This window comes from Centroberyx gerrardi, chromosome 23 (assembly GCF_048128805.1).
Source record: "Centroberyx gerrardi isolate f3 chromosome 23, fCenGer3.hap1.cur.20231027, whole genome shotgun sequence".
Taxonomy (NCBI): domain Eukaryota; kingdom Metazoa; phylum Chordata; class Actinopteri; order Beryciformes; family Berycidae; genus Centroberyx; species Centroberyx gerrardi.
Genome location: NC_136019.1, coordinates 7,755,850 through 7,775,593, shown reverse-complemented (window position 1 = coordinate 7,775,593; position 19,744 = coordinate 7,755,850). Strand labels below are relative to the sequence as shown.

Here is a 19,744-nt window from a genome sequence, read left to right as displayed (position 1 = left end):
TTTAAGCTCACTCTGTATAGGAAGTGGAAAAGTTTGTCAGAAGCCGAGCGACAGAGTGGCTGAGCTGGACGTGAGGATGGGGCGCACCTCGCTCTGTGTGCTTGTGTTATTCTGTGAGTACAACAGTGACTTTCTGTGTTCGAATGGTACAGAATAATGAAAATGTTGTGGTGAAAAGAACGGAGCATCAGTGGTTTGTCTAATTTCTTTGTCACTGAGAGTTTGAATAGAGCAGAGTCTTGTGGGTGTAATCAATATGGCAACTGTGCTATCCAAGCAGTTTCCATTGATGAACCTCAAGCTGTTTTGCCTTTGTTGATTGTCATTTTGACAGTTTGATAGTGTCTGATGAGGTATCAATCTTTATTTTAGTGCTGAGTACACTCCTCTACCATGGACACGCTCAAGGTGATGACAGAACTTTCTCTATTCTCTTTATCTATTCATTCACTCAAGACGAATCTCCACTTATCACTCTTCATCGCTTTCTCTTTCTATCTCTACATTTTTCCATACATATCATTTCACTGTATGTTTCTGCACAACTTATGACTAAGTTTGTCAAATCGTATATTGCTCAAAACAAAACTATTTCCAGTATTTATTTTTTCTTCTAATTGTGTAGTGCTGTATGTTTTTGTGTAGGGAGAACAGATGCTGTGCTGACCCTTGAACCCAACCGGTCCCATGTATTTACTGGAGAGTCTGTTACATTCATATGTGACATGAGGGAAGGACAGGACACTGACTGGTGGTACAAAATCAACAGGAATGGTCAAGAATTTCTCAGATACTCTCCGTCTAAACGCTACACATTCCAACCTCCAGCAACAGGCTACAGTGGTGAATACCAGTGTATTGGTGATCTCAAACGTTACACAAACCATATAAAAGAGACTAATAAAGTCAATCTGACTGTATCAGGTAAGTCAACAAACTTATTATCACTACCATCTTGTTTACCATCACCTATAGCACTTATTTATGAGTCATTAGGGATGTTGTTCAACCCATGGATATATATGATAATAAACCTGTTTGGTACTGTGCTTGTACGATGTATAAATGTAATTATGATTTTAATCTTAACAGTGTACGATTTTTTTTTGATGCAGACCCCTTAAATTTTGACCAGTTTCGCTAACTGTATTTTTTTAAAACGTGTTTAGTAGGTATAAAGCTAAGCAGATAGTGTAATCCAGCATATTCTTTGGGCAGAGTTCATTTCTCACAATAAAGAGATTCACATATTTATAAGTGGACTTGCACAACAAACTATGTGGTGCAGTCTTCTGTTGTGTGAACTGTATGGGGAAATTAACTTATATATTTCTTAAGTAGGCTTATCATTAATTTGATGGAAATTCTAAAGAGGATGAATCTGTATATTAACTATAATTAAAAAATAATATAATGTAGAATTCTGATTGCACACTATCAAACGTCCTGAGTGCATTATGTGATATGCTGCCACAACACTTGCTCAACATATATATGCAGTATGTGATCATGTGACTGAGCTGACTTGCTGAAACAAGGCTCCTCTTCTGCTGCATAGATGGTGATGTGATCCTGGAAAGTCCTGCTTTTGCTTTGTTTGTGGGAGAGTCGGTGACTCTGCGCTGTAGGCATCGTATTCAGGGAAATGAGAACAGAGCTAGTTTCTACAGAGATGGATCACTAGTTGAAATTGACACAAACCACCCTTCAATCAAAATACCTGAAACCACAGAAGAAATGACCATTAATCCAGTATCAAAGACAGATGAGGGATCCTACAAGTGTAAATTTGGTGAGCAGGACGGTGCAGAATCCAAAGAGAGGGAACTGAAAGTGGAAGGTAAGATGCTGTCACACTATGGTGAGAAATCTGAAAATGTTTTTGCCACGCCAACATTACATCAAGAATTCAAACTCCTTAAAAATAACTGGTCTGGACCTTTCCTTGCTGATTGTGCAATATTAATCTGAACAGAGAGTCAGATCAGGTCAACTGGATGATGTAATAAATCTTTGTGTTCATGACTCTGCCTACAGCTACTCTGACCTATGAAGTCTAAATATAGACTGGACCTGGAAATGATACAGAGGAAAGACTCTAACTCAGATTGTCTTCTCTGGTAGATAACATACAATAAGACACAAGAAAGAGTATCTGGGTGGCACTGTCTCTCCAGAGACACTTGTACTCCTGTTTAAATCTTTTTCAAAATGTTCTACTTTACTCATAAGAATGACTTCAGCTAGAATGTCTCTTCTATACCATTTAGAGGTCCAGCCTATATGTTTAGACTTTTCAAGGCCAGTGTCTCTCCAGTGTAGACCAGTAGATGCTCACTGGTCACTTAATGCTAAGTTCAAGTCAAATCTCAAGTGTTTGAGGGACAAGTCTGAGTCAAGGCTCAAGTTTCTGGTCATGAGTCTCAGACGTCTGCTTAAACCACAACATGGTTATTTCTAAGAGCAGAGAATTTAAGGCCAGCTGATTACATGATGTTTTATTTAGCTATGTGTACATGAGGCATTGGTTAAATAGAATGATGATGTACTGTAACCCAAACAAAGGTACTGACAGGAACCACAAGTGTACAGTACAGGATCAGAACACAATGCAAGCTCAGCTTTTGAAGCTGCAATGCTGTTGAAAACAGCACTGCAGCTGATGCCATTAGTCCTGGGCATCGTTTTGAAAATTACAATACCAGAACGAATACCAGAACCCTTAAAGTGAAACCGATACCCACAATAAGGTACTTAATTCAATGTGAATGAAAGATTTCAGTTTTGTAAAATGCCACAGCCCACCACCCCTCCCCATCCAAATGTTTGTCACGCAAATAGATTTTGAAAATGTTCAAATTATGAAAATATTTATTAACTAACTTCATGCAATTAATTATTCATCCGAACAGTGTAGTTTTAAAATTTTAAGATTTTGAGTCGAGTCTGAAGTCAGTTTGTACGTGCGACTTGAGTGCAAGTCAAAAACTTGAGTTCCCATCCCTGGTGTAGTCAAAGTGTGGTGACACAGAGTAGCTGTCGGCAGAATTGAACTTGTACAGTATGTGAATACTCTATAGCTGTGTTTGTCTTCATATAGTGACTTCACTTGTAAAATGTTTTCCTTCTAAACCAACAGCAGTTAAACCAAAGGCCACACTGAGTGCTTACCCAACCATACCAGTAGGAGGCAGAGTGACGCTGACCTGCTCTGTGGAGGAATCTTCTGGCTGGAAATACTACTGGTACAGACAAACCACAGACTCTGGACTACTGATCATGGAAGATGGTGTACCCAACCTGAACAGAGATATCAGTGTCTCAGACGGAGGACTCTACTGGTGCAGAGGAGGGAGAGGAGAACCGATTTTCTTTACACAGGACAGTGATGCAAAAACCATAAACAAAATTGGTGAGTTTGTTTTGGAATAAAATAACATGCATTCATGATTACCAAATTTGTTCTGTTGATTTCATATTCCTATTTGTATCCTAATTGTGGATTTTTGGTGTAAACAGTTAGCAACAGGGCTGTTGTGACCCTGCAACCCAACTGGCCTCAGATATACAGTGGAGAGACCATCACTCTCAGATGTGAGATCCAGGGAGGAGGAGACACTGAGTGGGAGTATGAATGGAGAACAACCAACTCATACAAACCTCTGAAACAAGCTGCATATAGGATTGTCAGAGCTTCTGTGTCTGACAGTGGAGACTACTCATGTAAGGGCAGACAGAGAAGTGACCTATATTCTTCAACAGAGTGGAGTAATACCATCACATTGACAGTATCATGTAAGTCAGATCGTCTTTCATTCATAATAAATATGTCACTATGTCACATGTTTTTATGTTTTCATCTGTCTACACATCCCAACAAGGCAATAGTAAACATGTCGTCCCCCACGAATAATGCAGTCCCCTCAGGGCCAATCAGTAACAAATATGTCACCTTGTGGTTTCTTCTTGTGTGGGAAAGAAATAACTGAAGAGGAGCCGTCAATCAGCGGACTGCACCTTTTGAAATGCATTTATTTATTTAATTAATCATGTAATTGTAACGTCCCCCTGAACCATTTAGTGTAGTCTTGAAAATATCAGAAAACAGAAGTGAGATTCATCATTACCCCAAGTTTTGTCAATTCGACTCGTTGAGGGGGACAATAATTGAATCTTTTTTCACTTTAATCTTAACAGCACGTAGACCTAAGGCCAAACTGAGTGCTGACAAAACAGCCATACCAGTAGGGGGCAGTGTGACCCTGACCTGCTCTGTGCAGGAATCTTCTGGCTGGAAGTACTACTGGTACAGAAAGGAGAAAGACTCTGAACCCCTGACCACAGAAGATGATGATCCCAACTCAAATAAAATCAGCGTCTCACAGGAAGGACTCTACTGGTGCAGAGGAGTGAGAGGAGACTCGGTTTACTACACAGAGTACAGTGACTCAATACGCATTGATAAAAATGGTGAGTTTGGCAATGTGTTGGTATGAAAAATGTGTGTGTTCATGATTACTATTTAGGATTAATGCTAAAAATTATGAAGTTTGATGTTGATTTTACAGTCATTTCTGTATCCTAATTCTGTTTTTTCTGATTCTTGGTATGAACAGTTGCAAACAGGGCTGTTGTGACCCTGCAACCCAACTGGCCTCAGATATACAGTGGAGAGACCATCACTCTCAGATGTGAGATCCAGGGAGGAGGAGACACTGACTGGGAGTATGAATGGAGAACATCCAACTCATACAAACCCCAAAAACAAAATGAATACAGGATTAGCAGTGCTTATTCATACCACAGTGGAGACTACTCGTGTAAGGGCAGACAGAGAAATGGACAGCAGTCTTCAACAGAGTGGAGCAGTGCCTTCAAATTGACAGTATCATGTAAGTCAGATCATCTTTCACTCAAGCATTGCATTTAATACACCGACAAGACTAGGCTATGTATCATGTCATGTTTTAATTCTGAGAAAAATACTTTCCAACAGATAAACCCACGCCTGTCCTCACCGTCTCTCCTGTATGGCTGAGTCCTGGAGCCTCAGTAAATCTGAGCTGTGAGGTTGAAGGTTCATCTGCAGGATGGAGGTTCTACTGGTACAAGGCTGTTCCCAAACTATCAGACAACTCCTACACCTATGAGCTGCTGCCTGGTAGCAACGATGGGACTGCAGAGGGTTCCTACATCCTTCATGGACCGACACACACAGGAGGATATATGTGTACAGCTGGGAGAGGAGACCCAGTGTTTTACAGTCATAACAGCAAACCTAAGTTTATCTGGTCTGGAGGTGAGTGTGTTTCATTCATTCATTTATGGACGAGCCATCAGCCCATATAGCCAGCCTACAAGTTAGCCTCCTCCTCCACTCACTCACTGATTCTTTATCATTTCCCTCTTTCTCTCAATATCTCTCTTTCTTCTGATATTGCTTTACTTCAGAATTAGAAGAGCACAGTTAAACCTCTTCAACTCTACCAGCTCCACCGGTGGGACCATCATTACAAATACATGTTGCGGGAATAAGCTTTGTTCAAACCTACAGAATTTTATTTTAAATTTTGTCATGCTGAATTACAGGGCAATGTGTATATAAATGATGCACAGGATATAATGTTAGGTTACTTTAGGTAGGGTACTTTCATTCTTTGTAATCCGATAAAATGTAAAAAAAAACCACAACTTCTTTACTGTGTGAAAAGCCAGCGATAGGAAAACAATCCACAAAATTGAAATGATTTAATTGTTTTCTTTCCTGGTGTGAAATCAAGGCGAAGACACGCCACCAGGGTTAACACATTTTTAGAGGAAACAAATTTTGTCGTAACCCCCAATACTTCAGCCTCTACAGACTAGATGCCGTTTCAAGGTAGACAGTTTATCAAGATGAGTGACAAGTGTCGGGGCGGGAACTGAGGGGAGGAAGGCAGGACTAATAATACACTTCGCTGCCTCAAGGCAAAATGTTGCATATTTTTAGCTTTAAATATCTCATAATATCTCTGCTCTCAGTTTGACCTCTGATTGTGTGTCTTTCAGATCGTCGCTCATCAGCTTCTGTCACAGTGAGTCCCAACAGAACGCAGCACTTCTCCTCTGAGTCTGTCTCACTGAGCTGTGAGGGAAACTCTACTGAGTGGACAGTGAAGAGGTTTACTGAGGAAGGATATCTGGAACACTGTTCACCTAACTGGGGGTCAATGACTGGATCCAAATGCAACATCGACAGCATGTGGACTAGTGCAGTGTACTGGTGTGAGTCTGGATCAGGAGAGTTCAGCAATGCAGTCAACATCACTGGACAGTGTGCGTTTCAATTAAATATATATTTTTTTTACATTCAATTAAGTCATTCAACATTTCATTATATTTTCCTGGCAAACTCCTAACATGTGGACATGTTTCCAAAGTGTTACATGCCTGTGTATTCATTAAAAAATCTATCACTCTTTCAGCAAGGGTCTTAAGGTAGCTTATAACTTAAATGATGTTCCATACTGAATTTTATTTTCTAGCCAGTGATCTTTTGTTACAGTAGGTGTCCAACTTGAACTGCGGATTGGATTTGGATTGAAACTCTTCATATTTAATTTTCTGTTTCACAGATGGAAGTCTTATCCTGCTGAGTCCTGTCCATCCTGTGACTGAGGGAGATTCTGTGACTCTTGGCTGCAAATCCAGGACAGAACCATTACTTTCTAATGTGGATTTCTATCGAAATGACAAACTCATCCAAAACGAAACCACAGGGGAGATGACTATCCATGCTGTGTCTAAGTCAGACGAAGGCTTCTACAAGTGTAAATACTCTGGAACAGAATCACCACAGAGTTGGATGGCAGTAAAATGTGAGTAGAATTAAAACAGCTTCTACTGAGTTTTCCTTTTCATCAACTGTGTTACAATCAGAGATGGAAAGAGTAGTGAAGTTTTTTACTCAGGTAGAAGTACTGTTACTTCAAGCTAATCACTCAGGTTGGAGTAAGAGAACTTGTCTTATAAATTATTTAAGTAAACATGTATCTCACAAAAAAGAACACAGGTTAATATTATTACATGCATCAATTATGGGAGATAACATTCAGAATAACTGTGTTTTACTGTGAATGACTGATCTTATATCATTAATCCTATGTATAGAACTAAAATAGGAGCGAATTCTTAGAAATTATTCAGAGAGAAGTTAATCACTGGTATTGGTAATCACTTTCCACTCATGCCTTCGATATTAGTCAGTTGTGGATGTGACAAAGGGCTTTCCTGCTCACACCTAGAGTTTAATCGAAAAACAATTTTTGCTGCGTGATTTGTTATTGTAAAATAAGTCAGTGTTCATATACTAGTGACATCACAGGTGTACTGTTTTAATAATACCTCTCTAGTTGCAGTGTCCAGGCCTGCAAGCTCTTCATTTCCTGTGTGGTTGATCATTGGACTGGTTACTGTCATTTTACTGATCATACTCCTGCTGCTGCTGTGTCTCTGCAGAAAGTCCAAAGGTGAGATTTTTTTCTCGCATATATTAGAGGGATTACACTCTGATTATTCAAAATCACTGAGCAATTCTCCCTTATGTCATGACACTGAATAGCAGAGGGACAATTTGTAAAGCAAGACTATATAACAACAAATGTGTTTTTCACAGATCCATGTTGTGGCAGGTAAGTACAGCACCAATTCTCTCATCTTAACCATAACAGTGGTAAATTCCATGTTATTTACTACATTTACTACATTTATTAGACCCATCCAGTCTCAGAGCACCAACCAGGGCTCCACTACAGACCAGAGAGAAGATCAAGGGAACGGACGGACTCCTCTCCATGGTCAGCCTTCATACCGATCATGATTGCTCTTCAAGACTAATCATAAACCCTAACACTAACATTTATAACAATCACTTTCTAGTCAATGGAGAGGTGTTTCAAAGAACAACCCATAAGATTGGAACTTTTTGATTATCTATTTTTAAATCAAACAGTCAACCTGTTAGGTTGACGGTCAGAGAATTTGTTTATATAACCATCTGTTCTATGGCACAACATTGTACCTCGCAGATTGTACCTAAACATAATCAAACACTGTTTCACACTGTTGAACCAAACCAAGCCAGTACTTTCAAATGTTGGCTCTACAGTATGAAAATACTATTGATGCCATTTCTTACACCTGGGTCCTGACTAACCAACATTTGGTACTAACATCTACACAACAAAACGGCTCTAAAACAAATCTAAATGGTATAGCTTTGCTTTGCATCTATCTCTAAAACAATATCCCACACTCACATATAATTTGAGATGAGCTGTACTGACTGGAAACAGAATATTAAAAGTAACTTGCTCAGTGCTACAGACAGATTTGAACAAGATGTATGTTAGAACAGATGGTGAAGTTGGTAACATGGAATGAAAGTGATGAATTTGACCTTTATTTTTACTGACTTGTAGGTGATGCTTATGTCTATGAATCTATCAAAGGCTCTGAAGACACTGAAAATGGTACAGTATATACTTTATGATTAGCAAAGATCAGTTGGAAATGCTAGAATCACTGAAATTAACATGAGTAACTGATTGATTGAGATTCCAATAAGTAGAAAAATCTACATTTCAGGCGGACCTGCAGATGAATCCAATGACATCACCTATTCTTCAATTGAACTCAAAAACGTTCACAAGAAAGGTGAGTACACAAATTATAAACATGAAATGATACAGAATAGCCAGAAATGCCGAAATATATGTAAAAGAAAGTAGGTGTTTCTAAAAATACATTTATATGATCATCCTCAACAGTGAAGCATGTTGATCCAGCGGAGAGCTCGGTCTATTCTGATGTGAAGATAGGATCAACCACAGGTAAAATCATTTATTCATCATCCTCACTAACCTTTCAGCCACAAGCTCATTTACACAAACTTTTCACTGAAACTGTATCACAGCATCATTACTAATTATACCAGATGTAATCCTGGGTCAGGATGCAGTTCAAATCACCTCAGTCACTTTGGCTGTTTGCTTTGGGTCGTTAATGCCCAGATAATTCTAATAATGAGACAATTAAAATACTTCCAAGATGTCAGATAAGTTTCAGCCAATCGCTAGAGTAAAAATCAAGAGTTTTTATGTTTGTTTATATACGTTTGTATCCATATTATATCTGAGTGTCATGTCCATTCAAATCAAGGGGCATGTGCCCTCTCCAGTATTTCCATACCCTGCCATCTGACGTGTAATAAAACATAAGTTTTTGTTGCTTTTCTTGTAGTCTAGCCATGATGTTTCAGATTGTGTAATAGATCATACCCCTCCTCACTTTCTCAGTTTCTTACACAAACGAGCTTACAGATAGCTGTGTTTCAAAACGCAATCTATCGCCAACAATAGCTGTGTAAATGGTTATGTTCTCTACTGCATTGTGAACTTGTTTCTGTAACTGCCCCCTCAAAAATGATGGGTGCACTATGTCCCTGCATATGACACCTCCTAGTTGCTGTGTGTAAACACATTAACTCTGGTGTCAATGTGGTGACAACACAAATTCAGCTATCACAAGCAACTGATCTCATGTATGTGTAATGAAGAACTGGGAAATTGAGTTGTTTTCACTTGGCTTGTTTCTTCTCTGGCTCTAGTTGCCAGTAAATAGGTTTTCTTCAACACACCAGGGCAAAACACACACATGAGATGTTTTTCTTTTTAATGTATTGTTTATTTGATCAACAAACTGAACAGTGTTTCATTTGATTTTCCCTTCTGCATTTTATTTTCGGAAGCCATTGTATCACCTCAGAGTAAAAAGTTTCAAATATCTTTATTTACTCTATCCATCCATTTGCTAACATGATTTAGCTATGTGTTACAGGTCCTGAATGAAGCGCTGGGCCCAAACTGGTGCAACACATTTATTTATAGGGGGGTTACCTGTGCAAAACATTTAACACAGTGGTCAGCAATGCTCATCATCTCTTCGTGGCACTAGCTCTATCTCTGACCTCTGAACTTCCCTGTATTACTTGAGCTTAGAGTCCTGCTTTACACCTACACTCAATGGACTTCACTTATTTTAGCCATCTAGTACACCATGCTACCCACATTTACATGTTTAGGCTGCACCATGACATCTTCTACATAACACAGAAACAACACTGAACATATATAAACATATTTTAAGTTCCATAAATGTCTCTTGCTCAGTTAACTAATTCAAAACATCACATTACACATTAACCTCTATTTACAGGATGACCTAGCCAGTCTAACTAGCCCTGCTACCCATTATATCTGCTGGCAAGGAAATACAGTAAACCTAGCTTTCCAACCTATATTTCTACAGGCTTAACGTTACAGGTCTGACTTGGCTGGCTAACTGCCTGTATTCTAGCAATATTCTTACTTTTAAACACTCTGAACACAAATAACATCTACAAGACACAGTAAAATGCTATTAACAAAACACATGAACATTTCACGGACTTTACCGAATCAAAATGGCCGCTAGCGCTAACCGTTAATACTCATTACACTGTGAATTACCCCCTGCTAATTGCCAATGCTAATATTAGCCCGTGAATCGCTAATGCTAACCGCTAGCGCGATTCACTTATACTTTCAGTACATACTCACATCCCGGCCCCACACATTCAAATTCCCTTTGTATCCGACCCCAAACCAATGTCCATAACACTTAAGAGTTTACTTTTGTCACCATAGCAGTTCTTACCTGCGCAAAACATTTAACACAGTGGTCAGCAATGCTCATAATCTCTTCGTGGCACTAGCTCTATCTCTGACCTCTGAACTTCCCTGTATGCCGCGAAAGCGATGCGTGCTGACTGCTAAACTCAGAGCGCCCTCTGCTGCCCTTTTACTGTCCTAGCACAGACACATATAATACTCTTTGGTTCTGCCACTGGCACAAATAACAATAAATCCTCACAATGTCTAGGCTAAACGTTTTGAAATGGGGTGGGGTGGGGGGGGATACTACTATGCTTCAGTGTTTTGCTCTATAATATAGTCTGTTGAAACCCCTTATGGGCCACATATGCTTCCAAAAGGCCACATGAAGTCCTAAAACCAGACAATCATTCAAATATGCAAAACATCAGTTTTAACTATTAAAATCAAATGCAGTTTATCATGTCTGCTTTACAAATGATTCCTGAAATTTGTCTTCTGTTCTAGAAGAATCAAATGTGACCTATGCCCAGGTTTACCACCAAAATAAAGGTAAAGCCAAGGATAACAAAGGTAAGTAAAGCCTATATCCACCTGCAGTCAGTAGTGTTAGCGTGCAACATATTGCTCTTGGACAGTTTCACGTGATTTCTGTGTATGTCCTCCCTCCACACATATGACCCTGCCATGTTTGTGAAATGGTAGCTGTGTTTTATTCATTTCAATGCCAACTGTTGTGGTAACCAGGGAGCTAGTTAGTGATCATCCATGTCTTCTTCTGCGTTTTATTTTTATGTATATATACTGTACTACTTTGGAGAAAACTATTCAGACAGTATACATGCATTGGTAACTGTTGTAGATATGAGTACTTTGGGCATTATCATAGTGTTTTCACCAGTTCAGTACACTGTCATTGTAAAAGCGGAGCCTACTGGCAACCTTTACCAGCTACTGTAATTTACTGAGCTACAGATTAAAACTGAGTATTTGGAGACCAAGAATCAAAATACTGTGGGTCTATGCACATCCATTTAAAATTTAAATTGAATTAATGTTTTGCGGTCCACAGAATTATCAACTCCTGCGGAAATTCAAGATACTGTTTATTCTGAAGTCAAAGCGGGAACACCACTTGGTAATATTAAGCTATTTTTATCATACTTATAGAGCTAATGCTGCCATATCATATACATATTTTGTCTTGTTTTTTTATGCTGCATTCTACAGATAATTAAATGGGTTACAATCGAATGTAAAATGTCAGTCAGCACCCGTACATCTTCAATAACAGTAGGCTATATCTCTGTGGTTGAGTTTTTAAGTTGTTTGCTGTGTTTTTGTTCCAGATCCGTAAAGAGAAGTGCGTCAGCCAACCAAAGAGAGAGAGACATGGACGACAAGAAAACATGAAAAGAAAAATACATTCTTACTTACCTGACACACTGCATCATTTATACAACCACACAGATGTAACTGCAAATTCACACATGCAAATTCAAGCACATGCCTTTTAAACTGAATCGCCTTTCTGAGCATCTACAAGTTTATACTCCACCCTTATATAGTCTGTATGGGGCACGCTATAATTGTACGTATCTCTATTATTCAAATATCACACATGCACACTATGTTGTACAGATTATTTTGATAGCAGATCATTAATACAGACAGGTGATGTAGTTGAATGAAGTTTGTTGTTCCAAGCACAAACTGCAGGACCACTGAGACATTTTGTCATTTTAAGAGTTTACGCATATCTACAATATATAATAATAATAATACTTTATTTGTATAGCACTTTTCAAAACAAATGGTTCAAAGTGCTTCACACAGACGAATCAAAAAGGTAATAAAAACAGGATGAAGATAAAACATAAAACAAAAACCATAGTCACCAAGTTCATTCAGATAAACTGTCAAGTAAAGCAATTTACATAAGATGAAGTACAGTAAGATAAAAATAAAAATAAAATAATAAAATAAGTAAAATAGAATAAAAGTCAACCATGAGAGAGTAGAGAGGTTATAAAAAGGCCTTCTGATAAAGATATGTTTTTAGGAGTGTTTTGAAGGATGACACGGAGTCTGCTCGCCTTATCTCTTCAGGCAGGGCATTCCAGAGTCTAGTCTAACAGCAAAGGCCCGGTCACCTTTAGAGCAGAGCCTGGACTGAGGAACAGCCAAAAGGGCCCTGCCCGAGGATCTCAGGCTGCGCGCTGGCTCGTAGAGAGTTAGCAGGTCCGAAATGTAGCTCGGTGCCAAGCCCTGAAGTGCTTTAAAAGTTATCAATAAAATCTTAAAACTGATTCTAAAACGAACTGGTAACCAATGTAGAGATGCTAAAACGGGAGTGATATGATCCCGTCTCCTCGTCCCTGTTAAAAGCCTGGCTGCAGAATTTTGTACTGTTTGAAGCCGATCCAAAACTTTTTGGTTAAAACGGGAGAATAACGAGTTGCAATAATCCAGCCGCGATGAAATGAAGGCATGAATAATCCTCTCCGTGTCGTTAAAATTCAGAATTGGTCTAATTTTTGCGATGTTCCTAAAATGGAAAAAACAGGATTTTACTAGGGATTTGGCATGCTGCTCAAAGCTCAGGTCTGGGTCAAAAATAACTCCTAGATTTTTGGACACAGTCTTAATGTTATGAGTGAGATGTCCAAGGGAGGGCAGGATCTGTCTGGATATATGCTCAGGGCCAATCACAAGAACTTCTGTTTTGTCTGAATTTAATTGGAGGAAGTTTTCAGTCATCCATCCCTTGATGTCAGTTAAACATTCGAGCAGCGAGGCCAGCATGTATTGTATGTATTTTGGTACAATTATTTTGTCACATTATTTTTTAAAGCTGCATGAGGGAACTTCATATATAAGCAGCTCCAAATGGCAGGGAGAGGTAACAGTTTGAGAAATTGACCTGTGACCTGTGATCACTTTATACCAAAGGATACCAAAGGGACCAGAGAGACAAAAGATCTAAAGCTGGTGAGTCCAGCTTTCTCTGAGTGCTGCTCACTGCTGATCAGCAGACAGTTTGTATTTAACTCTTTAGTTTTGATTCATCACTTCCTGTGGGTGGAGAAGTGTCCAGACCTGCCACCAGAATATCATTTGGGCAAATAGGGAGAATCTGCTGGATCTCCATTAGATGGGATGGGACGCTCTTTTCTCCTGCAGCCCCTTGCAGGGTGTATTTTTACATAAAAATCTTTCCTAGTGCAGCTTTAAGTCAGTAACTTATTCAGTGTTAGGTGTGAAAGCCCAGGGATTTCCAGAATTGTTTTTTCATATGTAATGAACTGATGTCAACGAGAACATTTATGAGCTTTCCTCTGTCCTTTTAAAACTGTATAGATAGATAAGTATTTATTTATCCTGGAGAGAAAATGTATTCATTTTTTAATTCATTTCATTGTAAAGCTTGGTTTTTCACCAGTTCATGCAACAATAAACATTTAATTTCTTCAGCACGCTGTCAGAAGTGTTTTTATATCCATATGATAATTTTCTCCTTCCAGCCATGTTTAATCTGTTCTATAATCCTCCATGTATTATTGATCAGTCAAGTATAATCGTCCCCTTGAGGGGCAGCAGCAGCCTAGAGGTTGGAGAAGTGGGCTTGTGACCGCAACACAACCATCACACCAGAAGAGGGAGTGGGATCCAAGCAACCTCCGAAAGCAGCTGCACTCTGCTGCCTTTTACAGTTACCAGTCGCGACAGCCCTGCTGAATCAATCCAGGGACAATATGAGAGCCGGAGAAAGGCCAAAACAGCCGTCAGAGTTGGCTACGGTTCAACCGGTGCAGACTTACCCACAGAACCTAAGAAGTGCCTCATCAGAGGAAACAGACGATGGAGACGTGTTAGTTAAAGATGTGCAGTGCCACCAAGAGGCCAGAGGGAACTCTGTCACCCTAGAGGAGACACAGCACCCCATGCAGGCTGACACAGTGTACAGTGTGCTGCAGAAGCCAAGACATCTGCCCAGGTCAAAGCACCATCAACAGGCCAAACAGGATTGTGGAGGCCAAACAGCTAACAATGACACTTGAAAGTAAAAGCAGAAATCAGTAGAACAGTGCACTCTTTAGCCACTGGGCTAAGAGGGTATGAAAACAAATGTAATATTCACTATTCATAAATAGGAGGTTACATCTTTGTAGATAGCACAATCATTTTGTATATAGTGTCTTGGTACTATACTGTCGCATTTGAGGTGATGGTTTCAATTCAATTAAAGGATTGTTCAAGTTTTGAAAACATGACACCTGCCTTCTTTTTCAAGAGACACAGACTGAAATATTGTTTTATCATCTATCAACTCTATGAACCTATAATTTCCAATTTCTTTGCCATTTGCTTACTAGTGACTCTTCACAAAAGATCATCATAGCTGTCTGATGCATAAAATGATGAAATGTCCAATAATAAACTCATTCATTAAAGCGGTTTCTTTATGTTTCTACAGTCCCATTAATTGATAAAACCAACAAAATGCGTCATTTCCGTTGTGTAAATCCTTTTGTGATCATATCTCTTTAAGAGAAATGTGAAATTGAAAAATCGATCTTCCAATGCACCTGCACTGAAAATTCATAGCAGCAGCAGTAACCTATAAGCCATCAGCTGGCCTATAAACATTAGTACTCCAGGCATTTCAGATATACTGTATGTGAATGGAAGGTTTGAACCCCATGTGCCCCATGTGATCCTCTCCTCTCCTTCAACGACTTCTGTGAACCTTGAGCAAGGCACATAATCCCCAATTACTCCAATATACCTGTTCAGTTCAGGGGCCAACAGCGGTCCATCCATCTATTGAGCAGGTCCTTATGTTAATGTGTGTGACTGTGTGTCTGTGAAGCCAGATGCTACTGAAGGAAACCATAGGGTAAGAAGCTTTTTTTTTTTCACAGATAATATGCAAATCAAAGGGAGTAATCCATATGTTTGAACAGAAAATAACACTGTTGTTGTGTACTTTATGAAAATCTGACACCTTTTGAGTGGTGAGCTTAAAGTCTGCATCTTGTTCTCCTGGCTGACCCTCCATGATCTGTTTGAGATCAGTCTTGTTTACATGGCTAACTTTCTTCTTCTAACCCCTCTGCTCCTCCTCTCTCTCCCACGCACCTCCTTTTCTTTCTCCCAAGTTCTCTCCTCCCTTCCTCTGTTCCTTATCCACTTCCTGTCCTGCCCAACTCCTCCTGCTCTTCTTTACTCCTTTTTTCTCCCTCCTCTTTACTTGCCATCTCCTTCATTTGTTCACCCTTCTGTCTAGTAATACCAGAGGTCAAGATAATGCAAAGCAACTTCACTGCATCTTCACTAGACAACCATCTTGAACGTCACAGTGCTATCGTCTTAAATTATTGCTCCACTTATTGTACGATGTTGCCATAAAAAAAGCAGAAATACCATTACCGTAAGACTATTTTGTAATTCACTTGTTCTCAAACATGGTAGATTTCACAGCCGCACATAAGAGTATCAAGTATCCGTGGCATCTGTATCAATATTCTGGGTATACAACACATGAACAAATACATACATACCTATATACATACACATTTCATAATCAATCCAGTATGTAGAGTATCATATGTACACATACACACATATAAATGCACACATACATATACAAACATGCATTCATCATAAAATACATCCACACATATACCTGCATACATACACTCACACCACACATGCCTCTAATGTGTTACATACACTACATGTGAATGCAAGTACAATGTGCACAAATAAACACATACCTAACATATGTGTGTATCATATGTCTTTATACTCACATCCCACAAACATATACAATAATTAACCATTTCTGAATGCCTGTAAATCCAATCCATGTTATAAATCAAAGTATATGTATGTGCTAACCAAGAGTAAACTTTAAATAGAAAGGTTTACGCAATGCCACCGCTTAACCCCAATCCTCACCATGTCAGCCTCTGATTCATTATTCACGTTATTTGAAACACTGATGCAAGGATCCGATGTCTTATGGATCTGCAATAATTACATGTATTTTCTGTGCCTGCAATCATACATATAAAAAATATGTCTAGGTCAAACTAAACGTTGTTTTGTGAGTTCGTCCAATAAAGAGGAAGGAAGCAGCGATGGTCAAAACTCATAGAAGGAGAAGTTGGACAAACTCATACTGGCATGAAATGTCATTTCTTTTTCACTGCAGCTCGCTGTCTCTCTCTTCCTGCACAGAAGTTTTAAGCTCACTCTGTATAGGAAGTGGAAAAGTTTGTCAATAGCAGAGCGACAGAGTGGCTGAGCTGGACGTGAGGATGGGGCGCACCTCGCTCTGTGTGCTTGTGTTATTCTGTGAGTACAACAGTGACTTTCTGTGTTCGAATGGTACAGAATAATGAAAATGTTGTGGTGAAAAGAACGGAGCATCAGTGGTTTGTCTAATTTCTTTGTCACTGAGAGTTTGAATAGAGCAGAGTCTTGTGGGTGTAATCAATATGGCAACTGTGCTATCCAAGCAGTTGCCATTGATGAAACTCAAGCTGTTTTGCCTTTGTTGATTGTCATTTTGACAGTTTGATAGTGTCTGATGAGGTATCAATCTTTATTTTAGTGCTGAGTACACTCCTCTACCATGGACACGCTCAAGGTGATGACAGAACTTTCTCTATTCTCTTTATCTATTCATTCACTCAAGACGAATCTCCACCTATCACTCTTCATCGCTTCCTCTTTCTATCTCTACATTTTTCCATACATATCATTTCACTGTATGTATTTGCACAACTTATAACTGTATCAAATTACATATTGCTCAATACAAAGCTATTTCCAGTATTTATTTTTTTTTTCTAATTGTGTAGTGCTGTATGTTTTTGTGTAGGGAGAACAGATGCTGTGCTGACCCTTGAACCCAACCGGTCCCATGTATTTACTGGAGAGTCTGTTACATTCATATGTGACATGAGGGAAGGACAGGATGCTGACTGGTGGTACAGTATCAACAGGAATGGTCAACAATTTGTCAGCTACTCTCTGTCTAAACGCAACACATTACAATCTCTAGCAACAGGCCACAGTGGTGAATATCAGTGTATTGGTCATCTCAAACGTGACACATACCATAAAAAAGAGAGTAATAAAGTCACTCTGATTGTATCAGGTAAGTCAACAAACTTATTATCACTACCATCTTCTTTACCATCATTGTTCAACCCATGGATATATTTGGTACTGTCCTTGTTGATGTATCAATGTATAGTACACTTTCCAGTGTAAGATTTTTTTTTTTTATTCAGACCCCTTAAATGATGACCAGTTTCGCTAACTGTATTTTTTGAAAACGTGTTTAGTAGGTATAAAGCTAAGCAGATGGTGTAATGCAGCATATTCTTTGGTGTAAAGAACTAACCATCACACATAACCATGAGGGATAAGATAACAAAAAAGAGAAGAAGGGCAGAGTTCATTTCTCACAATAAAGAGATTCACATATTTATAAGTGGACTTGCACAACAAACTATGTGGTGCAGTCTTCTGTTGTGTGAACTGTATGGGGAAATTAACTTATATTTCTAAAGTAGACTTATCATTAATTTGATGGAAATTCTAAAGAGGGTGAATCTGTATATTAACTATAATTAAAAAATAATATAATGTAGAATTCTGATTGCACACTTTCAAACGTCCTGAGTGCATTATGTGATATGCTGCCACAACACTTGCTCAACATATATATGCAGTATGTGATCATGTGACTGAGCTGACTTGCTGAAACAAGGCTCCTCTTCTGCTGCATAGATGGTGATGTGATCCTGGAAAGTCCTGCTTTTGCCTTGTTTGTGGGAGAGTCGGTGACTCTGCGCTGTAGGCATCGTATTCAGGGAAATGAGAACAGAGCTAGTTTCTACAGAGATGGATCACTAGTTGAAATGGACACAAACCACTCTTCAATCAAAATATCTGAAACCACAGAAGAAATGACCATTAATCCAGTATCAAAGACAGATAAGGGATCCTACAAGTGTAAATTTGGTGAGCAGGACGGTGCAGAATCCAAAGAGAGGGAACTGAAAGTGGAAGGTAAGATGCTGTCACACTATGGTGAGAAATCTGAAAATGTTTTTGCCACACCAACATTACATCAAGAATTCAAACTCCTTAAAAATAACTGGTCTGGACCTTTCCTTGCTGATTGTGCAATATTAATCTGAACAGAGAGTCAGATCAGGTCAACTGGATGATGTAATAAATCTGTGTGTTCATGACTCTGCCTACAGCTACTCTGACCTATGAAGTCTAAATATAGACTGGACCTGGAAATGATACAGAGGAAAGACTCTAACTCAGATTGTCTTCTCTGGTAGATAACATACAATAAGACACAAGAAAGAGTATCTGGGTGGCACTGTCTCTCTAGAGACACTTGTAGTCCTGTTTAAATCTTTTTCAAAATGTTTTACTTTACTCATAAGAATGACTTCAGCTAGAATGTCTCTTCTATACCATTTAGAGGTCCAGCCTATATGTTTAGACTTCTCAAGGCCAGTGTCTCTCCAGTGTAGACCAGTAGATGCTCACTGGTCACTTAATGCTAAGTTCAAGTCAAATCTCAAGTGTTTGAGGGACAAGTCTGAGTCAAGGGTCAAGTTTCTGGTCATGAGTCTCAGACGTCTGCTTAAACCACAACATGGTTATTTCTAAGAGCAGAGAATTTAAGGCCAGCTGATTACATGATGTTTTATTTAGCTATGTGTACATGAGGCATTGGTTAAATAGAATGATGATGTACTATAACTCAAACAAAGGTACTGATAGGAACCACAAGTGTACAGTACAGGATCAGAACACAATGCAAGCTCAGCTTTTGAAGCTGCAATGCTGTTGAAAACGGCACTGCAGCTGATGCCATTAGTCCTGGGCATCGTTTTGAAAATTACAACACCAGAACGAATACCAGAACCCTTAAAGTGAAACCGATACCCACAATAAGGTACTTAATTCAATGTGAATGAAAGATTTCAGTTTTGTAAAATGCCACAGCC

At 39.1% G+C, this 19,744-nt stretch overlaps 1 protein-coding gene across 1 annotated transcript in view; it reads left to right on the top strand.

The window, feature by feature from the left end:
* The window catches only part of LOC139926346 (Fc receptor-like protein 5), a 32,334-nt gene continuing 12,590 nt past the window's right edge, over positions 1-19,744 (top strand). The window contains exons 1-11 of the mRNA XM_078281726.1: positions 1-113; positions 373-408; positions 646-924; positions 1,559-1,840; positions 3,140-3,412; positions 3,520-3,795; positions 4,198-4,470; positions 4,617-4,892; positions 4,997-5,299; positions 6,049-6,315; positions 6,615-6,857. Coding sequence (XP_078137852.1) covers positions 77-113; positions 373-408; positions 646-924; positions 1,559-1,840; positions 3,140-3,412; positions 3,520-3,795; positions 4,198-4,470; positions 4,617-4,892; positions 4,997-5,299; positions 6,049-6,315; positions 6,615-6,857 — 2,545 coding nt within the window. The 5' untranslated portion in view covers positions 1-76. The remainder of the gene's footprint in view (positions 114-372; positions 409-645; positions 925-1,558; positions 1,841-3,139; positions 3,413-3,519; positions 3,796-4,197; positions 4,471-4,616; positions 4,893-4,996; positions 5,300-6,048; positions 6,316-6,614; positions 6,858-19,744) is intronic.